We start from the raw sequence: 16,279 nt of genomic DNA, 5'->3' as shown, positions 1-16,279 counted from the left end.
GGGATATAATAGGAAGAATAAAGACGAGGGGGAAAGAAAGAATAAGGGGTCTGGGTTAGTGAAACTGGTAGCCGCATTTGCTGGCCCCAGTGATGGGAATGTGCCTCTTGATTGTTGGTAGAACTGTGCGTCCAGACAGAGTGGGGGTGGGGGTTTGTATGGAGGAATGGTTGAATAGAGAAAGAATTAGAGAAACATGGGGGGAGAAGGGGTGGGGTTGCAGAGAGGGAAAGGAGTGGAGGGGTCTCACCAGGATAGAGTAGATGAGCTGGTGGGGGAAGGTGTCCATGGGTGCTTGGAGTGGTGAGGTGTAATTGGGGGTAGGCGGATGACAGGGAAAGGGAGAGGGAAGAACTGGGCATGATGGATCGGGCTGTGATGATGGTCGGGAAGGAAGCACAAGCCGATATTATACTAGTGGTGGGAGGGATGGGGAGTGGTGTGGCAGAGAGGTGTCCTGCATGATACAATCTCAATAGTATACTGTCTTGTACATGCATGAACTTTATACATGTAACATATCTGTAACTGAAACACCTATAATAATTTCCCTATATGTCAAACAATGTGTGCTCTCTCTGATTCAATCCTCGCCGATTAGTCCCTGTTGCACTCTCAGCCCTGCACCCGATTAAATAAATTTAAGACACCACTCAACTAATGATGTAATGGATTCCATCAGTAAACCACAGCAAGGTATGAATATTCTTATCATTTGTCTCTATTGATTCGCTGAACAATCCCTAACAAGGCATGTACAAATGTATGTTTTTCAAAAGAAAGCAAAATGTCTCTTCACTAACAGTAAAAACGTTATACCACAGACTATAAACTTCATAAAAGTGGACCATATTATGATTTTTATTGCTTTTAACAGATATATTCCCATTGTCAACAAAAAAGCAAACCATGAAACAATTTGTTTGTCTGTGTGAATCAAGAAGTCAGTAAGACTATTACCTGGTTCAGGGCACACGAATCACTTTTAGGACCCGATTTAGAATATTGTCATCATAGGAAAAAAAACGTATTGGTTGCCAACGTTCCTTCCTCTAGCAATACGGATGTATTTGGTGTTTGTAGGTGCACATCTTCCCTTGGCATCCTAAGGAGGGCGCGTATATTTGCATCTACTTAGAACCCTCCCATACTCCTTGGCCTTTAGTTTTGTGATTTATGATAATATATGAACATGGCAACACGATTGTCTTTATTTTCTGTATATTAAGGGCTGTGCCCACTTCCACCCTCTGATATTGTAGGCAGTAGCATCAAAAAACGTTGATCTGTGTTTATTGGGAACAAAGCTTCCTGCAAACCCTGCACGGAGCCCTAAAAATTGGCCGATGCAAAATTATACATATTTCTAACATTGCAAGTGATAAAATATTTCGCCGCAGTAAGGCACTGTAAATTCAAAGAAAGAAGTTGTGGTCTACGATTGCATGTCAAAATGTTGCAGGCAGAAATATTATGGCAAACTTATTGTGTTATAAATATCAATTTCAAAAGTATTGTTCCAATGGGCATGAACATTTTATGATTAACTCCAATGGGGGGGGGGGGGAGCATTGTTTCTCGGACTTGCACAAATAATGGCTACTGTTCACATTTAGCACAGTAACTCGGAGTGCTCAAGTATGTTCACCATCAGCAGTAACCAACACTTCTTTTACAGAAACTAAACCTGAGTGAAGATGTGGCAGGGTCCACGTTCATGGCGGCCGGGTGTTCCTCACCTGAGCTGTTTGCCTCAATTATAGGTAAGTCGCACATTGCTTTGTTCTTCAACATCATGACGTAGTAGAGTCCATACATTTCCTGTCCGCGTGCTCTGGCCCGAGTAATCCAAAGTGTTTCTATTTTTTTGCTTTCTTAACAACTTAGAATCACCCAAGAAGTGGACAGATATAAGTTTCAAACCCCTACTGATTTATTTCAGGTTAAAAACGAACCGCTTTGGAAAGGATGCTTATTCTTGCCAGCAGCTTGTTCTTCGATGTGATATCCCCCATCATCATGTTGGACTGTAAACTGGAATGGCAGATGGGGGACATAATTAGTGCTTTATGAAATCAGAGAACTAAAAAATGTTCGTGTATAACATTTCACTAGACAGGCCCTTTAAAGATACTTTATTTTAGAAAAGGAAAAAACCTGTACCTCCGCCCCCCATGAAGTCTAAATTTGAATCCTGACACACTACCTCCTTGATAAATGGCTGCTGCCCAAATTATGACAAATATTGTTATTTTATCGTTCACAGCTCCTGTCTGAAAATGTTGAAGCAGAACGATCTGAGACTCTATGAGACGTTATTAGGCTTGTTTCTTCTCTAGGTGATGAACACCTGCTAGAGTTATCACCCACTCCTGAGTACACCACACAGACTAAACAGTAGGTTAGACCAACTTTACCCTTGTGGCTATCCTACAGACTGTATACACTGGGATGGAATAGTTAATCATGGGTTTGTACCAAGTGAACCCTACCACAGGAAACTGTAATCACTGCAGGCCTGGAATGCAAATGTAGTCCTCACAGGACTGCCTTGTGGCAGGCCCGCTAAGACTGGAGAACCTAAAAGTGACAGAAATCACTGCAGCTGGACCCTACCTCTGCCGACTGTAGTCAGTGCAGGCTGAATGACTGGTATTCTCTTGGTGGTCCTGCTAAAACAGTGTTACCAAAACATTACAGGAATCTCCACATCTGGACCTTGCCTCGGCAAGCTCTCATCAGTGCAGGCTGGTTGACAGTTATACTGTTAGCAGTTCTAATGAAACACTTCCAGCCTGGCTGGCTATTATGTTAACAGATAAGAGCGGTTATAGGACACTCTTATAGTTTCAAACACCTACCACCAATCCACCTGAACCAAATCACTTTGCACCAAAGACGACAAGTACCCATAGTGTGCTGAGATCTGCCACATGTGCTTGCATCCTGGAAGTCCACCCCTGAAAGTACTGTCATTATCTCCCGGCATGCTCAAAATTGGACACTAATAAGTGGTTACTCACACTGGCATGACTGTAAGACATGCCATCCAGGGAGATCTCTGTCCTCCCTCTGATCTCTTTGAGTCCTCCTATCCTCACAGGAATCACAGTGTGGCAGTACTAATTGTCATACAGCACACATGAAGTGGATTGAAAATTGTCAGCATCATAAACTCAACATGTGGTCTACAGACCAACTTACAGCTGCCAGCTAACTATAACTTGTCCACACTATCTCTCTATCCTTTAGTCCATTACTCTAAGTACTGTGACCCAAAACATGGCAAGAACAGCACCACTCTGGTGACTCACACACCACATAGCCTCATAGGAAATACAACACCCTGCCAACAAATTACATTTTCATGGTGTAACATGCTACTCATTAGATAATGCATTTAGGCAACCCGAAAGGTGCTAAATAAATACAATTATGAAACAATACACTATGATATGTACAGACAGCCAGATGTTGCAGCTTGAAGCATGCATAAAATTATATATTGTACACTTACTCTCCTTACTACTCTAACCGTACTGGGCCCTTTACGATTAGGCAGTCTAAAGTGTTTCCATTACCACAGAGACAATGATCCTCTGACAAATCTTTCTCCACTGATAGCAGGGGTGAAAATTAGGATGCCCCAACTCCACGTTAGCTTTGCAATGAGGACCATTAATTGACAGTCAACTCACAGATTTTAAATCAAATTTAGATACACAACTCTCGAAACCATACTGTAGAAATAAAGAATAGCTACTGGGAGTCCCAACCTCCTGAAGAAGTTAAGTCAAGTGAGGATTATGCAAACCAACAACTCCACAATAGCAACACAGACAAAAGTAAAACCTGATGTTCTGATAGAGCTCTTTGATTCTGTCTACAACACATTTAAACAGAAGCACAGATTGAATGAAGAACCAACAGGACTCAATAATAGACTCAGCCAAGATTTAATTAATTTGGTTATTGCATTAAAGAATCACAATTAATCAAAATGAGCAATTTCTTAAGGGCTTCAGTCAAGAATAACTTGCAATAAAGCACCAAACATTTAAGCAAATCTTTTATCGAATGGTTATAAAGTTCCCTTTGCAGATTTACAGAGTCCTACCTCCACTAAGGCAGAAGGATGGTTCACATTTCTGACAGCTCAGGTCCTACAAAAGGGAGAAAATTCAAACTCGAAGTACATTAGGGGCGAGTCAATTAGCTTAGGGCTAAAGATATAATGGAATTAAAAAATAGAAATGGTTTGGCAAAGAAGGTCTCACTCAGTCCATCAGCTACTGATTGTAGCATCGACAAACACTCCAAAGTAAAAGGTCAATCCACATAGCATCCAGGTCTCAATAAACAAAAATCAATGGTGTTTGGGGCCCCTGTTTTGAGGTTTCTTCTTGTATAGAGTTTTAGTAAAGTCCAGTGGCATGGCGTCACACCACCATCAAAAGACTACCACATTTCCATGTTCACATCATGTCACCTGAGATGATTGAAACATCAAGCTGGTTTCCCATGCTAGTCATGAGAAACAAACATTTGTGAGTCCACACAGGCCTAACATAGGTAGAAAGGAAATGTAAAGTTATGACTTATAGCCATAGCTGAAATTCTATTCCTACAGGAATATTTCACTGTGAATCGTTAAAGAAACATTCAGGAATGTCAAGGGGAGCATGAACTGGACAAATAGGCAACAATTTACTTACAAAGAATGATCCATTGTATTTAAATCAGGGGAAAGGTCAGCATTAGAGGAAAGCATTTCCGCAAAGGCCTTTAAGTTAGCATTTTAAGTAAAATGAAATGAGTTACTTCAAATATAATGATATTAAATCAATTCAAATGATGTTTTCATGAAATATTATTACTTAAAAATGGCTAACGTTAGGAATGCCCTACTACCACAATTTTTCACAACATTCATATAAATGCATGTTTTTCAAATTTCATTCTACTAAAATTGTTTTCAATATTTCATAAACTATAGAGTCTCTAATATCATATTACAAAATCTCAAGTTTGTAATTCATTGCTACACAGTTTTAAACCGGCTTTTCTAAATGATGCTTTCTAAGCAAAAATCATGAAAAATACTAGGCTACTTCACTTAGCATCAACATTTTCATCAATATACATCTATAAGCAACATATGCTTTATAAGTTCAGTATTGAAACTCATTTATATGTATTAGTATTATTTTATAAATGAGTTTTTTTCATCTCACGTTTTAAAGCATGCTTTTACGATATTTCTACTACACTTGTCTCCATTTCATGCATCACTGTATCTAAAGTGTGCAATGTATACTTGAAACTTTTTGTGTCTTCTGTGTATAAACATGTTGTATATTATGATTTTTAAAATCATGCTGCATCACAGACATTTTCAAATAATTCAAGGCTCCACCTTTAGTAGAGATTCACTAAACTTGTGCCAGGTGTAAGTATGATTTATACCTGTGGAGCAGCGTTATTTAGATTCCACCCTTTTATACCTCACAATTATACACTTACACATTCATATATGACATTTGGTATCTTTCTCAATGTATTATTCTTTGTATATTGTTTTGAACTTGTATATGACATTTATATTCAATGTGTGACTTGATTTCATTAACGTATGTGATGCATTTAAACGTATTAATAATGTGTAATCATTATAGTAGACAGTAGGGATTCCTTTATAAATGTACAAATCATCAGCTGACCAATCTAATCAATGGTTTGCATATACACGTTTAACCTTTGCTTTAAATATATATATCTATATATATATATATATATATATATATATTCACTGAAAAAACCATAGGTTTCACACACGTTATAGTTAGCAGGACATTTCACTCGTGAAAAACCAATGAAATTCCCCCGTTATAGTTAGTGCAGGCAACTATAACTCACGCGACCGCAATCCTCTGCTGATGACGTCAAATATTACATCACTGATGACATATGTGTCTTTCTGAAAAAAAAATATTTGTAATATATGTATAGCTGAAAATTAATGGAAGAAGACATGGGTAAATAAGTGTCTAAATACAGTGATGTAATATTTGACGTCATCAGCAGAGGATTGCGGTCGCGTGAGTTATAGTTGCCTGCACTAACTATAACGGGGGAATTGCATTGGTTTTTCACGAGTGAAATGTCCTGCTAACTATAACGTGTGTGAAACCTATGGTTTTTTCAGTGAATTTGCAAGGTTTTTTAAATGCTAATTCCTAACTATAACGTGTGTGAAACCTATGGTTTTTTCAGTGAATTTGTACGGTTTTTTAAATGCAAATTTTTTTTTGAGATTTTTGGTAAAAAATAATATCCAACCTATGTATAAAATAATATATGTACTATATCCTGCATTATGGAATGGTTAATTTTTTAAAAATTAATGTTTACATACAGTTGTACATCACAGTTATTATCTTCTACAACTCTTGAAACTTGTATTTATTTTTTTTATGCATTTTTTGCCGTGCGCGTACGGTAAGCTGACGCTGCGCGCTCCACACGTCATAAGTACGGTGTGCTTACGTGATACGATGCGCGTACGGTAAGCTGACGCTACGCGCTCCGTACGTCATAAGTACAGTGCTCTTACTTGATACGTACGTGACGTACGCGTACACGCATGCGCGTTGCGTGGAAGCAACGTCGCGGTTACGCAGGGGCGTGTAATGCGCATGCGCGAGTGCGTCTTACGTACGCGCTCCGTAAGCGCTCCGTAAGCATCAGGTTTGCGCATGCGTACTTGTTTACGAGCGCGTACCGTAAGCTTACGGAGCGCGCACGGTAGGTCATGTGATCCACAAAGAACACTTTTCATTGGTTGAAACTAATTTCAGTTCCAGAAACTTCCCACACCACACCCATTCCCCTCATTACTGCTTGAGATCCCCTAGGAGAAGGAGCTGAATTGAGATTGAGATACAATGGGAGAGCAGCAGACCTCTTCTGAGAGTGAGCCTAGCAGCACCATCATCAGACAGAGAAGGAGGAAACAAAAGGATTCTTTTGTGTGGGAGTATTTTACTTTTCCAGAGGGGCAGAAAAAGGTCAATGCTCCATTGGTCACTTGCACACTTTGTGACCGTGTTTTATCTAGAGGAGATCCAAGGAAGAAGTATTCCTTTGGAAATCACTCTATGATGAGACACCTTAGGGATAAACATCCCAGGACCTTTGCTCGACATACTGAAGAAAACTCTTCAGTAAGTCACCTGAGCCCAACCTCAGAAGCTCAGCCGAGTACATCATCGGCAGCTCAGCTGAGCCCTTCCTCTGAGGTGGGAGAATCACCTTCTTCTGCTCCTCTGGACATTAACCCTCGATTTCGGAGGGTTTCAATGAGGTGTACAACATGTTGTGGTCTGATTGTTTTTGGGGAGACCAGTGTTTCCCTTATTAACAATAAGATAGACCAGCACGTTTGTAGACGCTCATAATATTCCCATTCTTTCTTTCCTCTATCCCTGTATTAACCCAACGGCTCTTTTAAGAGCCAACCTTACCTCACAATTTTTTTTATTTTTTTTTAAGCTTTCCTTTTTGAAAAAAAATGTTTGCTGTGCGCGTACGGTACGCGTAATAGTTACGCGAAGTTCGCGGAATTTTTCTCGCGGAATTTTTCCGTTTAAGCCGTGCGCGTATGCTACGCGCATTCGGCGATTTAAAAAAAAAATTAAAATTAATTTTTGCCCTTGGGGGTCCTTCTGGGACCCCCTGACACAGGCTAGGGGGTCAGGAACTATCCACCCTGCCCCCTTTTCACGTTCTCCACCTTTGTTTTTCACCCCCTCAGACTGCGAGAGACAAAATGGCGGCCGACACTTCCTGGTTTCGACCGATTCAAATGTTTACTGAGATCTAACAACCAATCAGAATCGCGCTCGTGCACGGCGGCGTGCGCGTACGGTAAGCTTACGGTACGCGCTCGGAGCGCGCCTATAGATATATATATTGATTTAAATGCTATTTTCTCAGGAAATACTGAACAGATTTACACAAGACCTTCAAAAGGCACATCCCTGACCTGAGGGCTACCTCTCTGCCAAATTTCAAGTAATTCTGTTCAGCCGTTCGGGCTGTAGCTCGGACTAAAGGTCCTATGGAAAAATGCATGGGGAAAACGCGTTTTGGGACCCCCCTTTTTCTCGGCCCCCGCTTGACGAATCCTCCCAAGACTTTCAGGGAAGGAGCGGAATGGAGCGCCCCACCTATTTTGAGAATTTCGCGAGGATTCGTCAATCGGCGCCAAAGTTATTCCAAATAGAATGTTGCGGATTTCCTATGGAAACACGGTCCTAACTATAACTATCTACTGGCGACCGCCAGTAGATAATATATGTATATATATATATATATATATATATATATATATATATATATATATATATATATACCTACTGGCGGTTGCCAGTAGGTAGTTATAGTTAGGACCTATTTTCCATAGGAAATCCACAACATTCTATTCCCAATAAGTCTGGCGCCAGTTGATGAATCTTTGCGAGATTTTCCAAACTTTTGGCCAGCTCCGGTCCGCTCCTATCCTGAAAGTTTCGTGGTGATTCGTCGTGTGGGGGCCGAGAAAAAAGGGGGGTTCCAAAACACATTTTCCCCATGTATTTTCCCATAGGACCTGTTGACGCAGCTACAGCCCGAACTGCTGAACGGAATTACACCAAATTTGGCAAAGAGGTAGTCCTCAGTTCAGACTCGTGCCTTTTCCATAAATGGTGTAAATCTGTTCAGTAGTTCCTGAGAAAATTAGAGTAAAAAAGATAGATATATCTATGGCCTCGGAGGATCCGCGCACCCAATGCGCACCCTAAGCGCACCCTCCCCGAACCGAGCGCACACTCTCCCGATCACGCACTGAATGCTAATTGGCTGTCAAGTGTCTGTGTACATTCAAAACCAGGAACTGTTGGCAGCCATTTTGTGCCTCAGTAGAAGCGAGACTGATTAAGTAAGGGAAATAAGTGTGTGAAAGATGTAAAGGGGGTAGGGTAGAAATACTCTGACCCTCTAGTGTTGCTTAGGGGGTCCCAGAAGGACCCCCTGGGGCCCCCCTTTTTATTTTTTGAAACGGCGAAATGCGCGCAGGGTGCGTGGGTCTGGCCAAAAAAGAAAAAACCCGAAGCGTGGACTTCCGCGCTTCGTTAATAATTAGCCCCCGGGTGGGCCTAATCCCGGGGGCAAATTGTTATAAATTAATAGGGGAAGGGGGGCTGCGCGGCCCCCCTCCTGGAGCCCTCGAGGGCCCTGGGGACTGCCACCCCCCAGGGCCGGCTCCTACAGTGTCCTGGGGTGCCCACCCCCACGACACTGTCGTTTGCTATGAGAGGGCGGGAGTCTCCCGCCCTCCCATAGCAAACTTCATTAGGATTTTGAAAGAGAGAGCAGGGAAACCTGCTCTCTCTTTCAAAATCCAAACGATATTGCTTTTCCACACGGGGATCTGCATGTCAGCAGCTCCCCATGTGGAAAAGCAATGCCGACTCCCGAAGGACGCAGGGAGCCGGCTGGGACCGTGGGGGCGTTGAGGCTCCCCCCACGGTCTCCAATGTTTTTTTATAAGCCCCGGGGGATGGGGTCCCCGGGGATAATAAAAATTAGTGATGGAGGCTATTTTTTTTTTACGGTAAAATTAGGAGTTGCGCATCCTAACCCGCATCCTAACCCGCATCCTATCGCGCTGGGTGCATGGTTTCTCTCGCGTTGGGTGCGCAGTTCCTAACGCGTTGGGTGCGCGGATCCAAGGGAAAAAAAACTGAAATTTTTGGGAGATAAACATCAAGCTTAAGTGATTTGTTCTTGAGTGGCTCTAAAAAGAGCTGTTGTGCTCATTGAGAGTTTTTGGTACTTATAAGTAAGAAGCTATACAGAGTCTAAAGTTGTTGAGGGAAAACTCTGTTTCCTTCATCAGTAAAGTGTACTCCATCACTACTATACATCTCTTGCATATGAAAGCGCAGATTGTTATTGTAAATGGAACCCATTCGATAGTCTTGGAGAAAAGCAGAAACAGATTTATTCACTTGTTTCCTAGCTTTCTCAATTTGTGGACAAAAATGATTGGACCAGTTCCATTTCTGCCTTTGGCATGTGTTAGAATACACAAAGGCAGTTTTGGGAAAAAGTGAAATAAATTCTGAAAAGCTGTCCTTCATAAGCATTTCCAGACCTAACCCAGTCAAAGTGCCTAGGTCATTGCCACCACAGTGCACTATTAAGAGGTCAGGGTGTTGGATATGCATAAAGGATTTTACCAATGGCATCAATTAGTGCCACTTTAACCCTCTCTGTCCAATCCATTTAATGTCTACATTTGGCAAACCTAGGTCTTTGTGAATGCCTTTGTTTTCTGCATACCTTTGGCTCCAGAAAATATAGCTGTGTCCCACAATCCACACTCTAAGCATCTTGAAGGGAGGTCTGGATGCACTCAGATGGTCTCTGTAAATGAAATGGCAGTTTGAAAAGTAAGATTTTTCTAAAATGGTGGCTAAGATGCAGTTTTGAAAAAAAGACAAGAAATCATTGGTTGTTTGACAACCTTCTACACTGAAAGGTCGGGTACATGTTTCTGTTTTTTAAATGCATGATTCTTATTGGTTAACAAAAAGTGATTGAAAGGAGCATTATATATGATAAGCTGATATGTTGAAAAGTCAAGCACACTTGTTCTTTTGATTAGCAACATTGTGTGCTGAACTTGTGACCTGTGTGTTCAGTTCAGTGTTCCATGACCTCTTTCTATGGTAACAGGCAGAAGGCAGATTGGGGGTAGGGTTCAAATTTATGTCATTTGGAAAGGGTTGAAATGTTTAACCAATAGAAATGTGTGTTAGCTTTTGAATTTATGTGGGAAGGAATGTGATTTGATGTTTACATGTATATGTGTGGAAAATGAGAGGGAAACTTTGCCATTCTTTGATTTTGCTGACAGGTGCACAGTGCAGAGATTCTGTATAAGAAAATCTGGTGTGTGACTGATATACTTCTTAATCTACAAAACAACTTGAAAGGTGAGTTATTTAATTGTGAGGGAATGTGTGTGGTCTATTTTGATTTTAATCAGACTAATGTATTTCTCCTGCTAAAGTGCAGGGAGTACTTTTTTTTGTCTACAATCTTATTGACAGTGTGTGTGCATGTAGAAATCATTCTGTGATAAGCATTTGTGTTATTCATGTGTTTGCAGACAGATAACTGTGCTGTTTTTATATTTTGGTACAATTAGAAATCAGTCATTGTTTATGAATTTGCAAAATGAGTCATGTTTCTACTCTAAAATGTAGTATTCGTAGATTAAGAAATGTGTTTTGGTATAGTGCAAGGGATAGTGTTGTTTGTCTAGGATCACACAGTGAGTCTGTGTGCATTTAGGAATCATTTTGAGAGAAACATTTTGGTACTAATCTGTAGTAGTAGATTTTGTGCAATGGGTGCAGTCACCTTAGATCTTGTAGACTAGTAAATGTATTTTGTACAAGGGATAGTTGTCTGTCTACAATCACACTGTGAGTCTGTGTGTATTTGGGTAAGCATTGTGAGAGAAGCATTTGGTAAAATTATGTATTTGCTGACAGACAACTGTTTTAAAACCTGTCATGTTGTTAAGTTTTAGTAGCATTAAAAGCCAGTCTTTGCTTGTGCATTGATAAAATGTGTCAGGCTTTGACACTAAAGTGCAGTGCTTAAATATGTACATTGTGTGCAGTCCCCTTACCCCTTCCACAGTAGTGAATGAGTTTTGGTAAACTGCTAGTGATAGTATTGCTTGTCCAGAATCACACTGTGAGTTTGTGTGCATTTGGGAACCACTGTGAGAGAAGTATTTGGTAACATCATGTATTTGCTGACAGATAACTGTTTTAAAACCTGTCATGTTGTCAAGTTTTAGTAGCATTAGAAGCCAGTCTTTGCTTATGCATTGATAAAATGAGTCAGGCTTTGACACTAAAGTGCAGTACTTAAATATGTAGATTGTGTGCAGTACCCTTACCCCTTCCAGACTAGTGAATGAGTTTTGGTAAACTCCTAGGATAGTGTTGCTTGCCTAAAATCACACTGTGAGTCTGTGTGCATTTGGGTAAGGATTGTGAGAGAAGCATTTGGTAACATCGTGTATTTGCTGACAGACAACTGTTTTAAAACCTGTCATGTTGTCAAGTTTTAGTAGCATTAAAAGCCAGTCTTTGCTTATGCATTGATAAAATGAGTTAGGCTTTGACACTAAAGTGCAGCACTTAAATATGTAGATTGTGTGCAGTCCCCTTACCCCTTCCACAGTAGTGAATGAGTTTTGGTAAACTCCTAGGGAAAGTGTTGCTTTTCTAAAATCACACTGTGAGTCTGTGTGTATTTGGGAACCACTGTGAGAGAAGCATTTGGTAACATCATGTATTTGCAGAGAGATAACCATCTTAAAACCTGTCATGTTGTCAAGTTTTAGTAGCATTAGAAGCCAGTCTTTGCTTATGCATTGATAAAATGAGTCAGGCATTTACAGTATAGTTCAGTACTGAAATATGTAGATTGTGTGCAGTACCCTTACCCCTTCCATACTAGTGAATGAGTTTTGGTAAACTCCTAGGATAGTGATGCTTGTCTAAAATCACAGTGTGAATCTGTGTGCATTTGGGTAAGGATTGTGAGAGAAGCATTTGGTAACATCGTGTATTTGCTAACAGATAAATGTTTTAAAACCTGTCTTGTTGTAAAGTTTTAGTAGCATTAGAAGCCAGTCTTTGCTTATGCTTTGATTAAATGAGTCAGGCTTTGACACTAAAGTGCAGTCCTGAAATATGTAGATTGTGTGCAGTCCCCTTACCCCTTCCACAGTAGTGAATGAGTTTTGGTAAACTCCTAGGGATAGTGTTGCTTGTCTAGAATCACACTGTGAGTTTGTGTGCATTTGGGAACCACTGTGAGAGAAGCATTTGGTAACATCGTGTATTTGCTGATAGATAACTGTTTTAAAAACCTGTCTTGTTGTCAAGTTTTAGTAGCATTAGAAGCTAGTCTTTGCTTGTGCATTGATAAAATGAGTCAGGCATTGACAGTAAAGTGCAGTACTGAAATATGTAGATTGTGTGCAGTCCCCTTACCCCTTCCACAGTAGTGAATGAGTTTTGGTAAACTCCTAGGGGTAGTGTTGCTTGTCTAGAATCACACTGTGAGTCTGTGTGCAGTTGGGAACCACTGTGAGAGAAGCATTTGAGTACTTCATATCTTTGAATACGCATAACTGCTTAAAAACGTTCCTGTTCTCAAGTTTTGGTAGAATTACAAGGCAGTCATTGCTTATGTATTCACCCAGGAACTGTCCTTGCAATACTGTAAACATTCAGTTAATATTCAAGTAGTAACGGAGTGAGGCAGGCCTTAGCACATGCATTGATTCAAATGCTTATCCACTATGCATGCAGTCCTCTAACCATCTACACAGTTCTCTTTCACACCTTTAATTCCACAGTCAGTATCCATACACTTCCAGCAAACACCCTGTCACTCCCCATGTACTCCTCTAGTGACCCATTCCTCACCATGTACTAATCCATTCACTGCGCCAAAACCCCAAAACTTCTAAATTCACCCAGGCACTCTGGTTGCAGTACTCTAATCATTCAGACAGTATCCAAGTACTCATGCAGCGAGCCAGGCCTTACAACATGAACTGCTTCAAACCCCTATCCAGTATGCATACAGGCCTCTAGTCACCTACACACTTGTCTTTCACTTCTTTAATTAACTAGTCAGTATCTATATACTTCAATAAACATCCTGTCACTCATCTTCCACTCATCCAGTGACTGATCCAGTACCATGTACTAATCTCTTCAATGCGCCAAAACTGAAAAACTTAAAAGTTTTACCCAGGCACTCTTTTAGCAGTAGTCTAATGATTCAGTCAGTTCCCAGGTACTCATGTAATGAACCATGCATTACCACATAGACTGCTTCAAATGTCCATTCAGTATGCATGCAGTCTTCTAACATACTATACACTTGTCTTTAACAGCTTCAATTCTCGTACATCCTGTCACTCCCCTTGCACTGCTCTAGTGAATTATTCAGCACCATGTAGTAATGCATTCACTGCGCCAAAACTGAAACCCTTATAAATTCACCCAGGTGCGCTTCTTGCAATAGTCTAATCATTCAGTCAGTACCTAAGTACTAATGGAGTGAGGCAGGCCTTAGCACATGGATTGATTCAAACGTGTTTCCACTATGCATGGAGGCCTCTAACTACCAACACAATTGCCTTTCAGACCTTCAATTTCTCTATCAGTATCTATAAACTCAAATAAACACTCTGTCACTTTAATTGCACACCTCCACTGACTCATTTGGCAGTAAGTACTAATCTATTCACTGCACTAGAATCCAAAATCTTAAAAAGATTCACCCAGTCACTCTTTTTGTAGTACTCTAATGATTCAGCCAGTACTCAGGCAGTTTTGCAGTGATCCAAGTGTTACTCTATGGACTGTTTCAAACGTCTATCCACTATGCATGTAGGTCTCTAGCCACCTACATACTTATCTTTCACACCTTCAATATCCCAGACAGTATTCATACAGTTCCCGCAAACACTGTCACTCTCCTTATACTTTTCCAGTGACCCATTCAGCACCATGTACTAATCCATTCACTGCGCCAAAAGCCAACCACTTATAAATTCACCCAGGCTCTCTCCTTGCAGTACTCTAATCATTCAGTTAGTACCCAAGTACTCAAGCAGTGAGCCAGGCCTCAGTACATGAATTGCTTCAAATGCCTATCCAGTATGCATGCAGTCCTCTAACCACCTACACACTTGTCTTTCACACCTTCAATTCTCCAGTCAGTATTCATACAATTCTAGCAAACACCCTGTCACTCCCCTTGCAGTCCTCTAGTGACCCATTCAGCACCATGGACTAATCCATTCACTGTGCCAAAACCTACACACTTATAAATTCACCCAGGCACTCTCCTTGCAGTACTCTAATCATTCAGTCTGTACCCAAGTACTCATGCAGTGAGCCAGGCCTTAGCACATGGACTTCTTCAAACACCTATCCACTATGTATGCAGTCCTCTAACCACCTACACACTTGTCTTTCACACCTTCAATTCCCCAGTCAGTATTCATACACTTCCAGGTAGTTTTGCAGTGATCCAAGTGTTACTCTATTGACTGTTTCAAACGTCTATCCAGTATGCATGTAGGTCTCTAGCCATCTACACACTTGTCTTTCACACCTTCAATATCCCAGACAGTATTTATACAGTTCCCGCAAACACTCTGTCACTCCCCTTATACTTCTCCAGTGACTTATTCAGCACCATGTACTAATGTATTTACTGCACACAAAAAAATACTTATAAATTCATCCTGGCACTCTCCTTGCAATACTCAAAACATTCAATCAGTATGCAAGTACTATTGGACTGAGACAGGCCTTATCATATGGATGGATTCAAACACGTGTCCACTATGCATGTAGGTCTCTAATCACCTACACACTTGTCTTTCACACCATCAATATCCATGTCAGTATTCATACACTTCTAGCAAACACCCTGTCACTCACCCAGTGTGTCTCCTTATAGTATTGTAATCATTCAGTCAGTTAGCATGTAGTCTTTTAGTGAGGTAGGCTTTAGGGCATGAACTGCTTCAAAGTAGTATGCACTATGCATGTAGTGTTTTAACCATCGTTACACTTGTGCTTCAGGGCTATAGTTTCTTAGTCAGTTTTTATATAAAATGTGTTTCTACAGTAATAGAATAGTATAAATTTGAACGTTATTAATATACTTTTATTTGTGATTCTTTTTTACAGATACTGTTTTTCAACGTTAAAATAGAGAAATCGCGCCAGAAAAAAAAAGAAAAAGAAAAGAACAGAGACAGGCGAATTACTTGAAGAAACATCAACCACAAGTATTGAATGTAGAAGATAATGTGGTTAAAAAGAAAAAATCTTCTGGTAAGATCACAAAGCAATTTATTAAAAATGTGTGTAGGAGCAAACAGAATTGTACAGAATGCTGAAACCACTGAGAATGCTTCAACTAGAAAAAAATTCAAAATAAGAGGAAAAGCAAAAAAGCAAATGTTCAGTCAAAGGAGACAAAGTATGGTAAAAGAAGGCAAAATCAGTATAAGGAATTACCCAAAAAAATATTTTACAAGAGAGTAGTATATAATTTGCTGAAAATGTGAAGAAATATAAAAAGATAGCTCTATTTTATAAAAAGAAGAAGC

General features: G+C 40.4%; 1 protein-coding gene across 4 annotated transcripts in view; it reads left to right on the top strand.

Moving 5' to 3' along the window:
- LOC146799096 (sodium/potassium/calcium exchanger 4-like) overlaps positions 1-16,279 on the top strand; it is a 937,744-nt gene that overhangs the window by 466,393 nt on the left and 455,072 nt on the right. For all 4 annotated transcript variants that reach the window (XM_085628040.1, XM_085628039.1, XM_085628038.1 and 1 more), the window contains one exon: positions 1,679-1,763. In XM_085628040.1, the coding sequence (XP_085484166.1) occupies positions 1,679-1,763 (85 nt within the window). The remainder of the gene's footprint in view (positions 1-1,678; positions 1,764-16,279) is intronic.

Source organism: Triturus cristatus, chromosome 9 (assembly GCF_964204655.1).
Source record: "Triturus cristatus chromosome 9, aTriCri1.1, whole genome shotgun sequence".
NCBI classification, from domain to species: Eukaryota; Metazoa; Chordata; class Amphibia; order Caudata; family Salamandridae; genus Triturus; species Triturus cristatus.
This window is presented reverse-complemented; position numbering and strand designations above follow the sequence as displayed.